The sequence below is a fragment of the Panthera pardus genome, unplaced genomic scaffold, assembly GCF_024362965.1.
Source record: "Panthera pardus isolate Hobbes unplaced genomic scaffold, ASM2436296v1 HiC_scaffold_10, whole genome shotgun sequence".
Classification (NCBI taxonomy): Eukaryota; Metazoa; Chordata; class Mammalia; order Carnivora; family Felidae; genus Panthera; species Panthera pardus.
Genome location: NW_026526655.1, coordinates 58,655,365 through 58,673,002, shown reverse-complemented (window position 1 = coordinate 58,673,002; position 17,638 = coordinate 58,655,365). Strand labels below are relative to the sequence as shown.

Below are 17,638 nucleotides of genomic sequence, written 5' to 3'. Positions count from 1 at the left end.
GGCCTCGCTGCCACGCCCCGAAGCAGGAACTAAGTTTCTCCCAGATGCCTGAATAAAATCTTTGCCAAACATTTAAAGAAATGGCCCCAAAACAAAATCAGAAGAAACATTTACAGCAAACAGGCCAATAATGAGAAGTAAACACAGCAACACATGTCGAGCCAGTTGCTGGTCTCCACTCTGTAGATACTGCTCCTCTTCCTGGACTAACATGCAGCTCTGGGAGTTACAGCGACTCACACAATGCTCATCTATAAGACAGTAAGTACAACAATTTGTAATCAGAGCTTTTTATTTGAATGCATTTCAAATTCATAATGACTTTCGAAGCAAACCAGCACATATGCACATTCAGCTCAGAATCAGTGTATTATTTTAGATGAAATCTGAGGAAGGCTCCTTCTTGTGGTTTCAGGAGAGTTGTACTTGTCAAGTGTTTTTATCTGAAAACTACAAGTAGTATGCCATAGTTCCCGTCTACACTATTCAACGGTGTTAATATATACATACATACATAAAGACCAGGCTTACTGTATATACTTATAGAATTTTTCTACACCAAAATATACACAAATAATTTTCATCGACATAGGATCATACTACACAGACAATTTGGCAGCCTGCTTTCTTTTTACTTAGCAACACTATGCACCTCCCCCATGCATGCCGTTAGCTGTTGTTACCGCCATTAGCTATATATTATAACCCTCTATGTATCTTAATTTCTTTTTTTAAGACTAAATTAATAACTCGTGTTTCATCTATAACAAATCTGCATATTGGTCACGAATATCCTGTTTTGGCTAACTGTAACACAAACTTAATTATTTCCCTTTGCCTTTCATTAAAGAGTTTAAAATCTGCCTTAGAAAAGACCTTTAAGAAAGCAAATAAAAGCTGTTATACACTGTTCTGTTCACATACAGAACAAAGTCCAAATCACAGATACGAACGACCCTTGTGTGGCCTAGAGTAGAGGGGAAGGGCCTTTCCCAAGAAACCTCTGTTCTCTTGCCTCAACTCCACCATGTACATGGTCTCAAAAGCAGGGGAAAACATTTTCTTCTTACCAAATGGATGTCTAGCCTAACATACAGTCTGATTTTAAACAGCGAAAGATGAAAAACACAATATTGTAGCTCTCAACCCTCAAGGTAACAATAAAAATTTGTATTTCCCACAGCCACTTTTTAGAAAAAGACACATGGCGTCCTTAAACACGGTCTAACATCACAGCTATGGCATGCAGAAGTGTGCTGTGCTAAGTAAAAAGAAAGCAGGCTGCCAAACCATTGCTGTGGTGTGGTCCTATTTTAATAAGAATTATTCGTGTATATCTTGGTATAGAAAAATTCTACCGGTATACATAATAAATCTGGTCTCAAAATACTGTGTACCGATATGACAAAAATGGATAAAAATGAATTTTACTATCTTCCATTTGCCCCTTTTACACATCATAATATTGATTTTGCCTTTGTGCTGTACCGGTGTTTTGGGGATGAGGAACTAACTATACTATCAGACTCGAAGAATTCTCACTTGTCTGTGGTCTGATTTCTTTTCCCCTTTTTTTGTTTCAGGCTTAGGAATGATACTAAATTGGATGAGTAGACAACGTCCATAGATGATGGCTTTCCTTCTATGTAAGTTTTGCAAAAGAGGATCAGAAAATGTAAGAAGCTCCTATAAAAGAGTTTTTCAGGAATGAGCATTATTAACGAAGAACATGACAGATAAGCAAAGCAAAACAATTTTCAGAGACAAAAGAAATGTCAAATTAAATTACATGTTGAATTTGTCTATGGACTTTACTATTAGGTATATTGTGTAGGGAGGAAAAATAAGAAGGAAAGCCTTGGGAATTATGATGTAAAGAAACATTAGTTTACAAAATTGGCACCCCAAAACTGAAAGACAGTTTAACTGAATGCCTAATGGGGTTTCCTATCAGAAAGCCAGCGAAGGCCCAACATCTGATATATTTTTACTTCTTTCTGGAGAAACGGGAGTTCCACGATTTAAAATCCATTCCTAGCCAGCAGCTGGCAGCCAAACATAAACCCTGCTGGACTAATAGCAACTGTTACCACTGCGACCGCTGTTTGCTGGGCGTTTACTATGTGCCCCACGTGCTGTGCTAGGTGATTTGCACACATGTTTATTTATAACCCTCACAGCTTTTATATAGAAATGAAATGTCTTTGGCAACAATACAGTTGACATATACTTCATCATGAAGAGAGGGCTTTGGGGGGTTTCCCTTTCTAACTTGATTATAAATGAGCATAATTAGTTGACAGTGCATTGCAATTTCATATAAGTGTACTCGGTTGTTTTAAATAATTTGAATTCCATGTGTATGCACGGGGATGGCCCAAGGCGGTGGCACGGGAAGACCCTGAACTCATCTCCCACAGACACACCAAATCTACCACGATCTATGCGATAACTCCCACCTGAAAAGAGCTGAAAACTAGCTGAGTAGCTTCCTCTGCAATGAGGGAAAAATGGCCCCATGGAGCCAGGTCGGAAAGGCAGAGCTATAGTCTTACCAAAACCCTCACCCCAGGGTGCAGCAACCCACAATAGGGAAGGCTTTCACAGGCTCAGAGCTTCTCCCTGAGGAGTGAGGGGTCTGTGCTCCATATCAGGTACCCTGACCCTGGGGACCTACACCAGACAGATGAGGCCCCAACAAAGTGGTTCTGGAAACCAGTGGGGCGTATGTCCAGGGGACCCAAGGGCTATGGGGAGCTCAGCAGGGACTCACCTGTCTGGGGAACCAGCACTGGTTTGAGAGATGACTGGATTATATGTGAAGGAGATTCAATTGTTAAAGATTCGCTGGAATTTTCCTTGAGGGGGAGAGTGCTGTTGGAGAGTGCCAGTTTTCGCACTCTCCCTCTCTTTCTAGGGCAGGCATGTATGGCTAAAACCAAGGCATGTCTCTCCCAGAATGCTCTTCTTTAGCATCGCTAAAATTGCAAGCGTGTCCCCCCACCTCCCCTCCATGCTCCTTCCTGGCACAGGCATGCCCCACACCCAACACTCTCCTGCAGCCTTGCTAAAGGCTGACGGATGAACTCAGCCCACAGAGAGGCCAGTCTCGTTTGCCTGGCTCTGGTGGCCGGAGGGGCCTGTACTCCTGGGCTCTATGGGTCTATAACAATTGGGAAGACAGTTCTGGACAGGACACCATATCCTGCACAACACACAGACAGTAGACTGAAACACACCCCCAGTCTGCACGTGGCAAAGACTCATTTATTTACCCCGGAACTTCAACCTGAGGGATAGGATTCAGGTTGGCCACACACCTAAAGGCACTCTCAGAGGATGTAGGCAAGGAGACACCATCTGCACCCACCCCCGCCCCCTACTTGGCTTCACCACAGCTTGCTAGTGTCTCCTAGACAGGATCTTTTACACTGGTCTCAAGCTCTGATTCTTGGCACCTGCTGCCCAGAGGATACCTTCAGATCTCCTGGTCTAGAGATCAGCAGGGTCTATGACTGTGGTCTCACAGAACTGTATACATTTGCATACTTGAAAAATTGCTGCCTGAGGGTCTGGCTTCCAATCAGCCTGAATCTAGGTGGTGACCGAGATCCCTCCCTTTGGAATGCTGACGGTACCTACCACACCCTCAACAACTGGGACTCTCAAGAATAAATCAGGCTACTTAGACAATCACAAAGGTTCTAGAGACCACCAAGAGCTAGGACAGGGTCAAACACAGACTTGTGGTTATCGAAGTGAAGGGGGTTAGGGGAGGGTGAAAAGAGTGAAGGGGGTCAATGATGAGCGATGGTAACTAGACTTATTGTGGTGATGACTTTGTGATGTATACAAATATTGAATTATTATGCTGTACACCTTCTACTAATATAATGTCATATTCCAATTTGGGCACAAACAAAACCTTGAAATTCAGACCACAAATGTAATTCAGTCTCTTAGTCTATATGTCAAAGATTATTACTTTTAAAGATTTTTCTTATTTTATGAGAAAGGATATATTTAAAGTATACAGATTTAAAATGTAATTAAGCACTGGCCCTGGAGGAAATGAGTTGAGGGGGGAGTCTCAGCTGCTAAAATATGAAAAACATCTGAGAAAAAAAATGGCACTTGGGGCAAACTTCTTGGAGTTATCACGTGGGTTACATTTATTGGAAAATGTGTGTATAATTCTACCAGTTACTATAAGAACTTTATTTTTTTCATGAATATTCTATCTATGCACAACTATTATCCTATTAGCACTCTTCCCCATCTTATCTGAGAATGCATAATCAGTCCAGCTTTCTAAGGAGAGGAATCTTCTGTTCCTTAAGCGCATCCTCACAGCCTGGAGGCACTTACTTTTCTCAGACGAAGGAGTCACAAGCCCACTGGTGCTTGTGTTTGCTACCGGCTCGGTGGATGGGCAGCATAATCCACCATTTCCCATGGAGCAGGAGCAGCAACCTGTATAAATAAGACAGCATTCGAGAATAAGGACCAACCCCAGCAGAAATGAACAGCTTCGAGAGATGTCAAACAAAACAAACCCAACCCAAACCAAAAAAAACAACCCGTTCTCCCTCTCTCTCTCTCTCTCTCTCACACACACACACACACACACACACACACACACACACATTTCCCACGCAGCCACAATATTTTCACATGGGATCTATCAAGAAGAATTTGCACGTGCTTATACAGAAGTTAACATTTAAAGGGTGGCAGACAAAAGCTCAGCTCCTTTATATATGGTCTCCTTGTGGTATGAGACAACTCATGTTGTTTCATGAGTTACCACTGTGCTTTGAGAACTAAGCATCTGAACACTTTCTTAAAATAGAGCTTTTATTCCATCACTCATTAAAAACATGCACGAATGCTCTATTGTTTACTGTAGTTAATTCAAACTCATTAGCTTGAATTTAAAAGGCTCATGAGGACTTGGCCCCTCTCTCCCTATCCAACTGCCTCCACTACTCAACAAGGCCTTTCCCTTCTCTCAGGACAATTCTTCAGTGTCCTCCACAAATCCCATGTCTATCTGAGTCTCCGGACCTAGTTAGAAACACATACAATTCCCACTCTTATTAATTCACTGAAGTCCTCTCTTCCTTTCAAGAATGTGTTTTCTATGCGTCTAGAAGATGCAGTAAAAACAATTATATTCTTTTGTTTTTTAAATATATACAGCTGAAAATCTCTTGCTGCTTTATAGGTAGACTGGTTTACAGAAGTCAACCGAGACACCTCCTATAGAGCTGTAACTTTTCCTCTACATAGCCAGAGAACACATGCAGTGTCCTTTCAACATTTCACACATATATAAGACGTGGTGCTCCGTGACAATGGATTCGAATTGAGTAATAATTTCGTGATAAACTGTATTAAAATTTAATATGCTAGAAAAAGGAATAATGCCTAGGCTGAAACTTTCATTGACAATATGTTTCGATTCTTCAGTAATGTTCTTAACCGAAAAAAAAAAAAAATGTCGAAGTATAAAAACTACAATGTAGAATAAACTATCACAAGCGTCTTTCTAAATTTAAGATAATGATGCCATCTCTCAAGGTGAAAATAGAACACAGCATAATAGAAAAGAAAATACAGAGATCATCTGGCCTGGCCCTCCTATCTTCAGAAACTTGAAGGCTTCTATCAGCTAAGATAACATTGTCCAGAAGACAGATATAAAGCCAGCCGGTTCCAGTGACATACACGTAGGGCGTGAATGTACATGCATAATATCGCAGCCACCACAGAAAGTGCGATGGCCGTTTGCACCTTCTAACATACAAAGGATGTGTAACCAGCCTGTTAGCTTTTTCTTTTCTAACTAAACCTTCAAGCTCGTATTAAAATAGGTTAATTTTCCTTTCAGTCATGATTCTACATTTATAACATGCAAATCACGGGTCTTGGACAAATGTGTGGCAAGAGCTAGAGGTGAACGATCTATGTTGGACTACTAAGGTTTGGGAGGCCAGGCTGGATACGTAATGTGTTATGTGTTAACACTACTAGCGAAGCAGAAGACGGCAGGATTTGGGGAAGGAGAATAACCACGTGGATTTTAAAACCTTTTCGCTGCGAACATCCATGAATAGGTAAATAAACACGTACTTTGCCATGGCAATTTGTAGGGCAGCTTCAGAAAATCGTGGTGTGTTTTACGCACCCATCCATCACCCCACCCATTTCGCAAATATTACTAAACACTTACAGTAAGCCTGATACCATGCTAGGTGCTGAGGCCATAACGTTGGGCAGGTCAGTCACAGCTCTTACCGTCAAGTGGGTTATACAGACAATTTGAAAGGCAATTATAAAACGGTGTGATACAAGGAGAGGGAAATATAAACACTGGGGACGGTTTCCTATGGAACCACGCAATAGTTGTCCTCTGGCTCTTCATTTATTTACATTACAGGGCAAGTTAGTTTTCCTGCCAGAGATGATGATGACAAGGTTTAAAGAATATTTATGGTACACTTTACTAGTTATTTTCAAAATACAGGCATGGCGGGGGGTGGTGAGGGCACCTGGGTAGCTCAATCGGTTAAGCGTCTGACTTTGGCTCCGGTCATGATCTCATGGTGTGTGGGTTCAAGCCCTGCATCAGGCTCCGCGCTGACAGCTCAGAGCCTGCTTCAGATCTTCTGTCCCATTCTCTCTCTGCCCCTCCCCCAGTGGTTCTCTCTCTCTCAAAATAAATAAATAAACTTAAAAAAATTTTAAAATACAGGTAGAGGTAGCAGCAAAAGGCTCTGGGCTTAAGACACTTGGTTCCGTGTTCCCTGCACAAGTTGTCAGGCTTTCTGTAGCCAGTTCTGAAACAGTCCTGGGGAAAGAAGGCATAGAGAGCCAGCCAGAGTGGTGGTCTTCAGGATCCTTTATAGGATCACTGAAAGAGTCCATAAAGAAAATGAGGAAGGAAAGGGTGATGGGCAGGATCAGAAAATACTGCAGACTTAGGGAAAGCAGCTTTTAAAATGTTAGTGAAAACATAAATAGAATCCTTGAACCTCCATTTTAAAAGGAAATAGGTCAAGAAGGCTCAAAAGAATGAAATTCTGATGTTGTAATCGCAAAGGTTCTAACAAAAAAAAAAATTAGTGAGCACCATTAATAATATGAACTAAATGAGTCCCGAGTGAGGCAGGGATAGTGTGTAAGTGAGGAGTTGGCAAACTACGGTCCTGTGTGGCAGGACCCTGTCGTCCTATGTAGTAACATTGGCAGCATCAGATGTGGGAGCCAAGGCACCGGGAGCTTTGCCCCAGATCAAAGAGCAGGAAACTGTGGAGTCAGGGTTTGAACCCAGCCAGTCTGGCTCCCATCTCTGTTTTTAGCTACTGTGCTATATACTTCCAGTTTGGGATGGAGGAAAGAAGAGAGGGAGAAGGAGGCAATGTAAAATGGTAAGATTTGTGGGATTTTCTTTTTTTTTTTAAGACAAAAATAGTTAAATGTTTAAGATCTCTTTCTCTCTCTTTTTATTGATATTTAGAACTAATAGGTTTTTTAGAATGTTTATTATTTTTGAGAGAGAGAGAGAAAGAGAGCGAGCACAAGCAGGGGAGGGCAGAGAGAGGAACAGAGGATCTGAAGCAGGCTCTGTGCCGACAGTGGACAGGATGGAGAGCACGAAAGCAGGGAGCCCAGAAAGCCCGGAGCCTGGACAGCGGGGAGCCCAATGCGGGCTTGAACCCTAGAACCACAAGATCATGACCTGAGCTGAAGTCAGACTGTGCCACCCAGCCGCCCCTACAGCTAACAGTTTTGAGATTAGTCATCCCTCTACTCCACAAAGTCTCTGAACAAAATAGGTACTGTCACTGACACTTCCTGGCACAATGTTTTACGTCTATGAAATCTCCACATGCAGCAATGAATCCAAAATGCATACTCTGTTGCTGAGTTTCCTTCATGAATTGAAGCAAATCTCACAACAATTGTTGACACTTATTAACAAAGTTACTAGTTAAGATCATACTTTCACTTATACCAAGGATTGGCAGGCATTTTCTATAAAGGACTAGATGATAAATACTGTAGGCTCGGCAGGTCCCTGGTCTCTGGTGAATGACTCAACTCTACCAGCATCAGCATGAAAGCAGCCATGGACAATACACAAATAAGTGAGCACAGGTGTGTTCGAACAAAACATTATGAACACGGAATATGTAAGAACTGGGCCATACGACAACAGTCAAGGGACCAGATTTGGCCTGCAGACTACAGTTTGCCAATTCCTACTAACTCTGTTTCATCAGGCCTCCTTTAATTCATTTTATTACGGTGCTTGCCTGATACAAGACTGTCAAGTTAACAAATGTTTTAAGTGCTGGGTTTCCTGGAAGGGGACTTCCTTCAGTTGTTACTTTTTCCTAAACTTTCAGGTCCAAAGAAGTCTCAGGATTTAACTAACACAAGATGATCCTCACAAGAGACTTACAAACGCGAATCTAATGAAGAACCTGCAAGCTCTTTCTGCTCTTGACTATGATTCAAGTCCCTCATTTGACAAATACCTGTGATATTCCAGATAGTTCAAGGGCGTTTTCTGAAACAAAACACTCAGGATACACGCTATACAGGCATGGAAGCGTTTCTTTACATTTAAGGATCGTACCTGTTTCCGGGATAGAGCTTGTAAAAGGTTCCGGATCGTTTATCGGCACTGGACTCTCCTCAAAAGCGGTGTTCCCAGGCTCTGCTGCTTTGTGGCTCTGAGACTGGTCGAAGCCTTCATAGCGTCCCGCTTGGGTGGTGCGGTTCATACACATGAGTGATATGCCCGCTATCACGATGCTGCAGAACAGGGTGACTGCCGTGATGATCATCTGCCAGTTGTTGCAAAGACACATTAGGACACTTTGCGTAATCCCATCTTTGATAATCTTAGTAGAATAGGTAAAGGGAACTTTTTCTGGTGGGAAATACAATATCCCCACAGCTACAAATGCTTTAGAACAGTAGTTCTCAAAAAAAGACTAAGAGTATGAAAGGGATATAGGTTACTTGTAGAGAAACTAGGATTTGCTTGTAATCATGTAAGATTTCTAGATGCTTCTTTCACTGTACATCAATATCTTGGTTTCTTCTATAGGTAATCTAAATGACTACTCACAGGCCTTTTTTAATTTAAAGTTTTTGCTTGTTTTAATACCTAAGTTCAAGGGTACCTCAGCTGGAGACTCTGTTATGGTAATAATACTAAACATAAATAATTCTGGCTAATACTTATTGAGTACTAACTATATGCCAGCACTAGTCTAAGTCCTTTAAATGTATAATCTTATCTATTCTCACAACAACCCAATAAAGTTCAAAATTACAAAAAAGAAAAAAGGAGATAGGAAGTCAAAATCTTTTGATGGTCTTTTTATTTATTTATTTATTTATTTATTTATTTATTTATTTATTTTAAAACATTTTTTTTAATGTTTATTTATTTCTGAGACAGAGAGAGAGCATGAGTGGGGGAGGGACAGAGAGCAAGGGAGACACAGAATCCGAAGCAGGCTCCAGGCTCTGAGCTGTCAGCACAGAGCCAGATGCGGGGGTCGAACTCACAAACCATGAGATCGTGACCTGAGCCGAAGTCAGTTGCTCAACCGACTGAGCCACCCAGGTGCCCCATTGACGGTCTTTTTAAAAACACACATCCTTGGAGCACCTGGATGGCTCAATCAGGTGAGCCTCCGACATCGGCTCAGGTCATGACCTCAGTTTGGTTCGTGAGTTCGAGCCCCACATTGGCTTGCTGTCAGCACAGAGCCCACTTCAGATCCTCTGTCCCCTTTTCTCTGCCTCTCTCCCACTTGCATTCTCTCAAAAATGAACATTAAAAAAAAAAAACAAAAAACCTATTTACAAACACACATCTTTGGGCCCTAGCCCTAGAGAATTCTGATCAGTAGATACATTAATCACTCTCTCCTCCAGTAGAGGAAACATAATTCATAAGTGAGTTTAAGAAGACCCAATAAGTTTTGGGGCACCTGAGTGGCTCAGTTGGTTGAGCATCTGACTCTTGATTTCAGCTCAGGTCATGATCTCACGGTGTGTGAGTTCAAGTCCCGTGTTGAACTCTGTGCTGACGCTGCTTGGGATTCTCTCTCTGCCCCTCCCCTGTTCACACGAGCACTCACGTACTCTCTCTCAAAATAAATAAACTTAAAAAAAGAAGACCCAATAAGTTTGAAGCATTTGGAAATCCTTAGCACCAATGTGGTGTGCAATAAATAAATAAACAGATTTGTAAAATAACTTTTAATGTAAGTAGAGCAAAACACAGTAACAAGCTAGAAAGAGACATTCCCAAGAACAGAATTGTCCATAAACTCCTCTTACCTGCTCTTTTCCATAAAAGAAGGCCGAGTCAATGCTATCCCCATTATGTTTTCCAGTTATCAGAAGAACACCAACAAGGAGAGCAGGGATTCTTTAATGAGGGTTTGAGAGAGAAAAAGAGGATGAATAGGAACTGTATATATGGAAACACGTAAGCAAACAGAAAACTATCAACTTACCCCCAGCCAGATATTATGATGATTCCAACAGGAATTTGTACACTCTCTCTCTTTTTTAAAAGAAACAAAGAAACTGCCAGAAGGCCTATGAACAAGAAATAGAGATTGAAAGGCAGACAATTACTCTTGATGTTGACTGGACTTCATAGAACTTTAACCAAACTTATTTCAATGGTAGTCTATGGGTTTTGCCCTAGAATTTACTCTTTCTTTTTTTTTTTAATTATTTTTTTTATTTAAAAAACATTTTTTTTAACGTTTTTTTATTTTATTTTTGAGACAGAGAGAGACAGAGCATGAACAGGGGAGGGGCAGAGAGAGAGGGAGACACAAAATCCAAAACAGGCTCCAGGTTCTGAGCTGTCAGCACAGAGCCCGACGTGGGGCTCGAATTCACAGACCGTGATATCATGACCTGAGCCGAAGTCGGACGCTTAACTGACCAAGCCATCCAGGCGCCCCAAGAATTTACTCTTTCTAAAGAAATGCTGTCCCCAATATTTTGAAGCAAGAGTTCCTCAAAATCATTCATGTTTTCCCTCCTGTGTCATTTTTTTTTGCTCAGATCTTCTTGTTTTATACATGAGGATTTTTTCAAAAGCCCAAATCATTTTATTCTTTTGACTGATATGTTTGGAATCTAAGTATATTTGTTTAAAAAAATGTAAGTGGATACAGAACAAGTCTAAAAATAAAAACACCCCCACTCTGCTGGTGGTAAGAAAGTATAGGCAATTCTCATACAGGTTTAATTTTTGGAAAATGACCCAAGTCTAAATGACAGATCTTAATACAAATATAATATGAACTTAAAACAAAAACAAATGTTTTAAAACTCTTGAGCATACCTTATACCATAAATACAATTATTTATACAAGTAAAATTTAATCAATCCTACATGGTTATACAATCTTAGAACTTGGGAGTTGGAAGGGACCACTTTTAAATTAACACCTTCATTTTATAGCTATGGAAGCAAAGGTTTGCCCAAGCCACATAGCCAGCAGAGGGCAGGGCAGGACTACAAACCCAGCCTTCTGATCCAAGGTTAAGTCCAACTCCATCAGTTTCTAAAACTCAGATCCATGGACCCCTAGGGCTCTTAAGACATATCCTGCAGGGTCTAGAAATTTTTATGGGACATTTTAAGTCTATCTGATATATTTTCATCAATAATCATCGAGATGACCATCTAATAACCAAAGTACAGTCTCATGATTTTAGAGCTTACATTTGGTTTTACATTAAGTTTGAGCCAAATGAAGGCCAAATGATATCACAATGCATGGTCCAAGGGAAGGTTCTGTGGTAGTTTGAAGAGAGAAAAGCAGTGAGATGAACCAGGTCATAAATCCAAACATGAAAGTAAAGGCAAGCCACACTAAAAAAAAAACAAAAACAAAAAAAACAAAACCCTCACCAGAGAAATGAGTTCCATTTTTACATTCCAAGCTGTGATTCAGACTAGCAAAACAACATCCTTTGTCATGTCAATGAACGTTGCTAATTAGACTCACAGAGTTTGTAACTGGGACTCTCATCTGTGAATTTGCTTTGGTTTTAAAGTTGTATATTAGCTGTATATAAGGAATCCAGACCCCGATCCAAGATGGTACAGATTAAGTAACACTATGCCACAAGAATACAAATCAACACCGAGGTTCTTGAGAATTGTTTTCCTTTACGGGGAACCCACACCTTACTCAAGTTCAAGAGCTACCTTAATACCACTGCTCCTTCCTAAGTATATTTGGACACTCTATAGTTCTAGGTTTTCAAAGTGCCAGGGAAACAAGGTACACAATAGTGTGCCAGCTGTGTTACGGTCATGAGGGTACTCTTTAAAGTTCTAAAGGTCATCCTTCCTGCCTTATGAAACGATGGATATACCAATAGGCCCAGGCTAGCCCTGGATCTCTCTTGAGTTTCTGGCAGAAGCTTTGAGAGTTCCTGCCAGAATCAGTTAATCTCTTGAGGCCTTTTTTTAACTCATTTGAAAAACAAAGGACTTCAACTAAACTAGTGTTTCCAAACTGTAGAGACTATAGGTGGTACGAAGGTGAAATTTTTTGACTAGTTTTGGGTTTTTTTTTTTTTTTAATTTTTCAATGTTTATTTATATTTGAGAGAGAGAGAGAGAGAGAGAGAGAGAAAGAATATGAATGGGACAGAGGCAGAGAGAGAGAGACAGAGAGGCAGACACAGAATCTGAAGCAGGCTCCAGGCTCTGAGCTGTCTGAGCGGGGCTTGAACTCATGAACCATGAGATCATGACCTGAGAGACAGAGTGCAAGCAGGGAAGGGGCAGAGAGAGAGAGAGAGACAGAGAGAGACAGAGAGAATCCCAAGCAGGCTCCAAGCTGTCAGCACAGAGCCCAATGTGGGGCTTGAACTCACGAACTGTGAGATCATGACCTGAGCCAAAGTTGGATGTTTAACCGACTAAGCCACCCAGGCGGCCAAAACCTGGGATTCTATTTTACTTTCAATTTTTTTTTAATGTTTATTTATTTTTGAGAGAGAGACAGAGTGCGAACAGGGAAGGGGCAGAGAGAGAGAGAGAGATAGAGAGAGAGAGAGAATCCCAAGCAAGCTCTGAGCTATCAGCACAGAGCCCAATGTGGGGCTTGAACTCACGAACTGCGAGATCATGACCTGAGCCAAAGTCGGATGCTTAACTGACTAAGCCACCCAGACAGCCAAAACCTGGTATTTTAATATAAGGCTCAATTTATTAAAGTAAAAAAAGTGAGTAAATTTTTAGGGAAAAATAAAAAAAGGACAAGTGGTATTCAGATATGGCAAAAATTGTGAAGATGGGGGCACCTGGGTGGCTTAGTTGGTTAAGGGTCTGACTCTTGACTTTGGCTCAGGTCATGATCTCGTGGTTTGTCAGTTCAAGTCCCACATCAGGCTGTGTGCCAACAGTGCAGAGCCTGCTTGAAATTCTGTCTTCCTCTCTCTCTGCCCCTCCCCTGCTTGCTCTCTCTCTCTCTCAAAATAAATAAACGTAAAAAAAATTGCAAAGACAGTATGCACATGAATGAAATTGGAAATGTTGAACAGATGATTTACAATGACACTTTAGATTTAAAATTGTGTTATGGCATAATAATAACAAGGGTAAGGGGCACCTTCACTGGGATCCAGGAATTCAGAACAAGGTCTCTGGATAGATTTTGGCATGCATGCTTAAATAGGATTTCAAGGACACTTGGGATTTTTTCTATATTGATCTATTTGCTGTTCTCCTATTCATATGATAAGTTTACCATTAATAAACCTAAGTATTCAAGATCAAGTTGGTTCATCTGTATTTGTAAATAGAAATCTTTAGGCTCTTTTACTTGACATCTCATGAAAACTCTTAGGCTATGCAAAATGTGCACCAGCTGGATCCCAAGACCTGACCTTACTGCTCACATGCTTGTACTTACCCACATTTGTCCCACATTTTTCCTTAAACTCCTCTTTCCAACTTACCTCTTAACTCGGGCAAAGGATCCTACAGGCCTAACATCCCATGATGCAAACCGAAACTACCACTCAAGCAATAATGACTGCTCTGGTGACCCAGACCACCCACCCAGACCAGTTTGAGTGAAACCCCTGACTCTCACCTGCGCAGATGGACCATGGAGTGACCTCTGGGATGATCAACATTTACCTTTACCTCGTCCTAACATTAAAATCTCCACCCAGGAAGGAGCACAGCCTCATTTACATAACATACAATGTACGTATAGACACGTCTCCTGAAGGTGTGACCATGTGCCTACCTCTACATACCATGACAAGGCTTCCCTATCTAAATATGCATCCTAACCCTAAATAAAAGGAACCCACTCACCCCTGCAGGGAGTCACAGCTTTGAAAGTTATGATCTCCTTATTTGTTGCAAATAAAGTTTCCTTTGTGCGACGACTCACCAGGTGTAGTTTCTATCTGTGACTCACCAAGGGGCGAACTCACCTCGGTTTAGGTACAGATATACTGCCTTTAGAAAGCGCACACCTTCTCCTGTTAGCACCGAATTTTTCATTCTATAATTTCTCCTCACATTGTTGCTTCACTTCAAAAGGCTATTGACTTGGAAGGGCCCTACTTGTGATCTTAAAGGCATGAAATCAAAGGCCTGTCCCTTGAAGCCACTTCCTGACACCTGCCTCCTAACAGTGACCATAACCAGTGCTTCCATTCTACCATTTTCCTCTTATGTGCCATTCTATGGGTTCACATCTTTGCTATGAATACAATACAGTCAGACAGAATGTTTCACAAACATACCAGAATGTATGCATCCAAATAAATATTATATACTTCAAAATGACAATATGCTAAAATAGTTGAATACCTTTTTTGGAGCTAGTTGAAATGAGAAACAGTCTTTCTGACCGGGTACTCTTGTATTTCCGTATCCTTTTATTCCTTACTTTTCTTGTTCTCATATAACCACTTTTCCTTCTATTTAATAATATAGTTCCAGTTGTTGACTGCCTAATATGTAGTAGGCATAAATACCCATATCTCATTCAGTTCTCAAAGTAACTCTGCAAGGTGTGATAACCCAGTCTCACAGATGAGGAAACTGAGGTTGTAAAAGTTAAGTCATTCGCTGAAGGCAGAGCCAGCATTTTTCACTCAGTTCTGTTGGACCCTATTGGTGATCTCGGGGACATACCTCACATGCCTCATACTTCTCTGCCATTCCCTCCCTCCTTTCTCCACTTGCCTCCAGTACCTGATCTCTTGGTGTGTCCAAAGGCGAGCTGTGCTGACTGGAGCCGAGAGCCAAAGATCCTGAGGAAAAAGACCACGTGACTGGAAACCCCCTGAATCCAGTCAGGAATACAGGACACCAGGAAACAGAGCACAGCATTGCCGACGGCCTGTGCTAGTGACAGTAGCGGCCGAGAGAATGCCTTAATCCTATCCTACTAGACTTCAAAAAGGTCAGCTCTCAGCTGAGAGCTTCTAATGACAAAAGACTTAAATTTCCATTTATGATCCAACTCACCTGTCCACAGGTAGGTGCTATAGAGGGAGCTGTACAATAGAACAAACACCAGAATTTGTCCAACAAAATTTTTTTCTTTCATAAAATTCCATATCATCATTCCAGCACAGACAATAGACTGAAGAAAAAATTATGAACAAAGTCAGTCATATCCATATGAGTCACATAAATGTTTTTATTCACAGCAAATATAATTATTCACTTTAAAGGACTGCTGAATAATTATGCTAGCCATACTAAAGCTTCAAGTTTTATGATAAAACCCTTTTACACAGTCTTTAACAATGTACATAATTGAAACAGACAACATTCTAAATACTAACCTTATAATTATTAATGGTTTACATAAAAAATGCTAAACTTTTTTCCATTATAATTTGAGATATGCAAAGATTTGACTAGAAGAATAAGATTGTGAGAGAATTCAACCTTTAATGATTCAATTATTTCTATTAAAAATGTGAGAGAATTCAATTTTTAATGATTCAGTTATTTCTATTAAAAACGCAAAATTATCACTGCCCACCATTATCAGCCTTTATATACAGTTCAAGACCTACTGTGGTATATAATAAATTAGGCATGAATTAATTGTAATCAAGTTGTAACTGACTGCATTCAGTAAAAAATACTTTTGACTTTATAACTGGAAAAACCCAGTGAAATAATTTTCTCCTCTACAGTAGAATAATCAATGAAAAAAGCATAATTCCAAATATCTATATGTTTACTAACCTGAGCGATGAGTAAATTAGTTGTAAGCATATGAGGGAGCTGTTTATATTTCTTACTCAAAAGAAGAATAGCCAGAGACCAGATCTTAAAGACAAAAGGTTCAAAAGTTACTTAGGTTTTTAAAACCTTAATAACTCCTTATCAAATAACTCATTGATTAGCTCTTTTTTGAGAGAGAGAGAGAGACTGCACACTGGTGTGCATAAGCAGGGGAGGGGCAGAGGGAGGAGGGGAGAGAGGATTTTAAGCAGGCTCTGCAACCAGTGCAGAGCCCCATGTGGGGCTCAAGCTCACCAACATGAGATCATGACCTGAGCGGAAATCAAGAGTTGGACGCTTAACTGACTGAGCCACCCAGATACCCCTTATTAGCTTCTTTAAAGGATTCTGTTTATCTTGGTTCAAAAGAAATTCCAGTATTTTACTTACTTTAATCTGCCTAGTTCCCCCCCAAAATATTAAGGTAAATTACTATATCCATGCTATATAAATAGCATGGAGGTGTAACAACATAGATGGACCTAGAAGGTATTATGCTAAGTGAAATAAGTCAGACAGGGAAACATAAATAGTAAATGATTTCACTTCCATATGGAATCCCTAAAACAAACCAAATGAACAAACAAAACAGAAACAGACTCATAGATACAGGAAACTGTTGGCCACCAGAAGGGGGAGGAGTTGAGTGGTAGATGAAACAGGTCAGGGGGACTGAAAAGTACAAATTTCCAGTTATGAAATAAATATGTCCTGGGGACTTAATGTACAGCATAGAAAACATAGTCAATAACATTGCAATAACTTTGAATAGTGACAAATGGTAACCAGTTTTATCATGGCGATCATTTCATAATGTATAAAAATATCAAATCACTATGATGTACTCCTGAAATTCATAATTATATATCATTTATACTTTGAAAAAAAAAATGAGGAGATCCTATCACAAATTAACTGTTCAAAAATGACAGGGTCTTTAAGAACTAATGCCTTGACCAGGGCCATGTCCTAACTTTGCCTACTTTTGGTGGCTGGGGTAGCACACAGGTTCACCAACTATTCAGGAAAAGATCTTTAGCGGGAGATGCAGTTATAATGCATTATTCTAAGTTTTCCTCTTTTAAATTCCACCATACTGGCTCATAAAGTAACTAAATTCCAGGTAGTCTTATTTGGAACAACACACATTGCCCACCTTAAGATGAACTGTCTTGCATCCCTTATGTTTAAAAGAATTGGGTTTCTATTCTCCCTCTAAAGTGGCCAGCTAAGGATGCTGGTAAATTTCCTTCTTTCTTCTGCCCTCATTTCAATCAACATTTATATCATCTCTCT

The 17,638-nt window shown here is 40.5% G+C and overlaps 1 protein-coding gene across 2 annotated transcripts in view; it reads right to left on the bottom strand.

Annotated features, from left to right (window-relative positions):
- Positions 1-17,638, bottom strand: part of GPR155 (G protein-coupled receptor 155) — a 47,957-nt gene that overhangs the window by 11,144 nt on the left and 19,175 nt on the right. For both annotated transcript variants that reach the window (XM_019459992.2, XM_019459980.2), the window contains exons 6-12: positions 16,304-16,387; positions 15,569-15,686; positions 10,551-10,635; positions 10,372-10,462; positions 8,648-8,858; positions 4,369-4,473; positions 115-251 (exon numbers count right to left, since the gene is read on the bottom strand). In XM_019459992.2, coding sequence (XP_019315537.2) covers positions 115-251; positions 4,369-4,473; positions 8,648-8,858; positions 10,372-10,462; positions 10,551-10,635; positions 15,569-15,686; positions 16,304-16,387 — 831 coding nt within the window. The remainder of the gene's footprint in view (positions 1-114; positions 252-4,368; positions 4,474-8,647; positions 8,859-10,371; positions 10,463-10,550; positions 10,636-15,568; positions 15,687-16,303; positions 16,388-17,638) is intronic.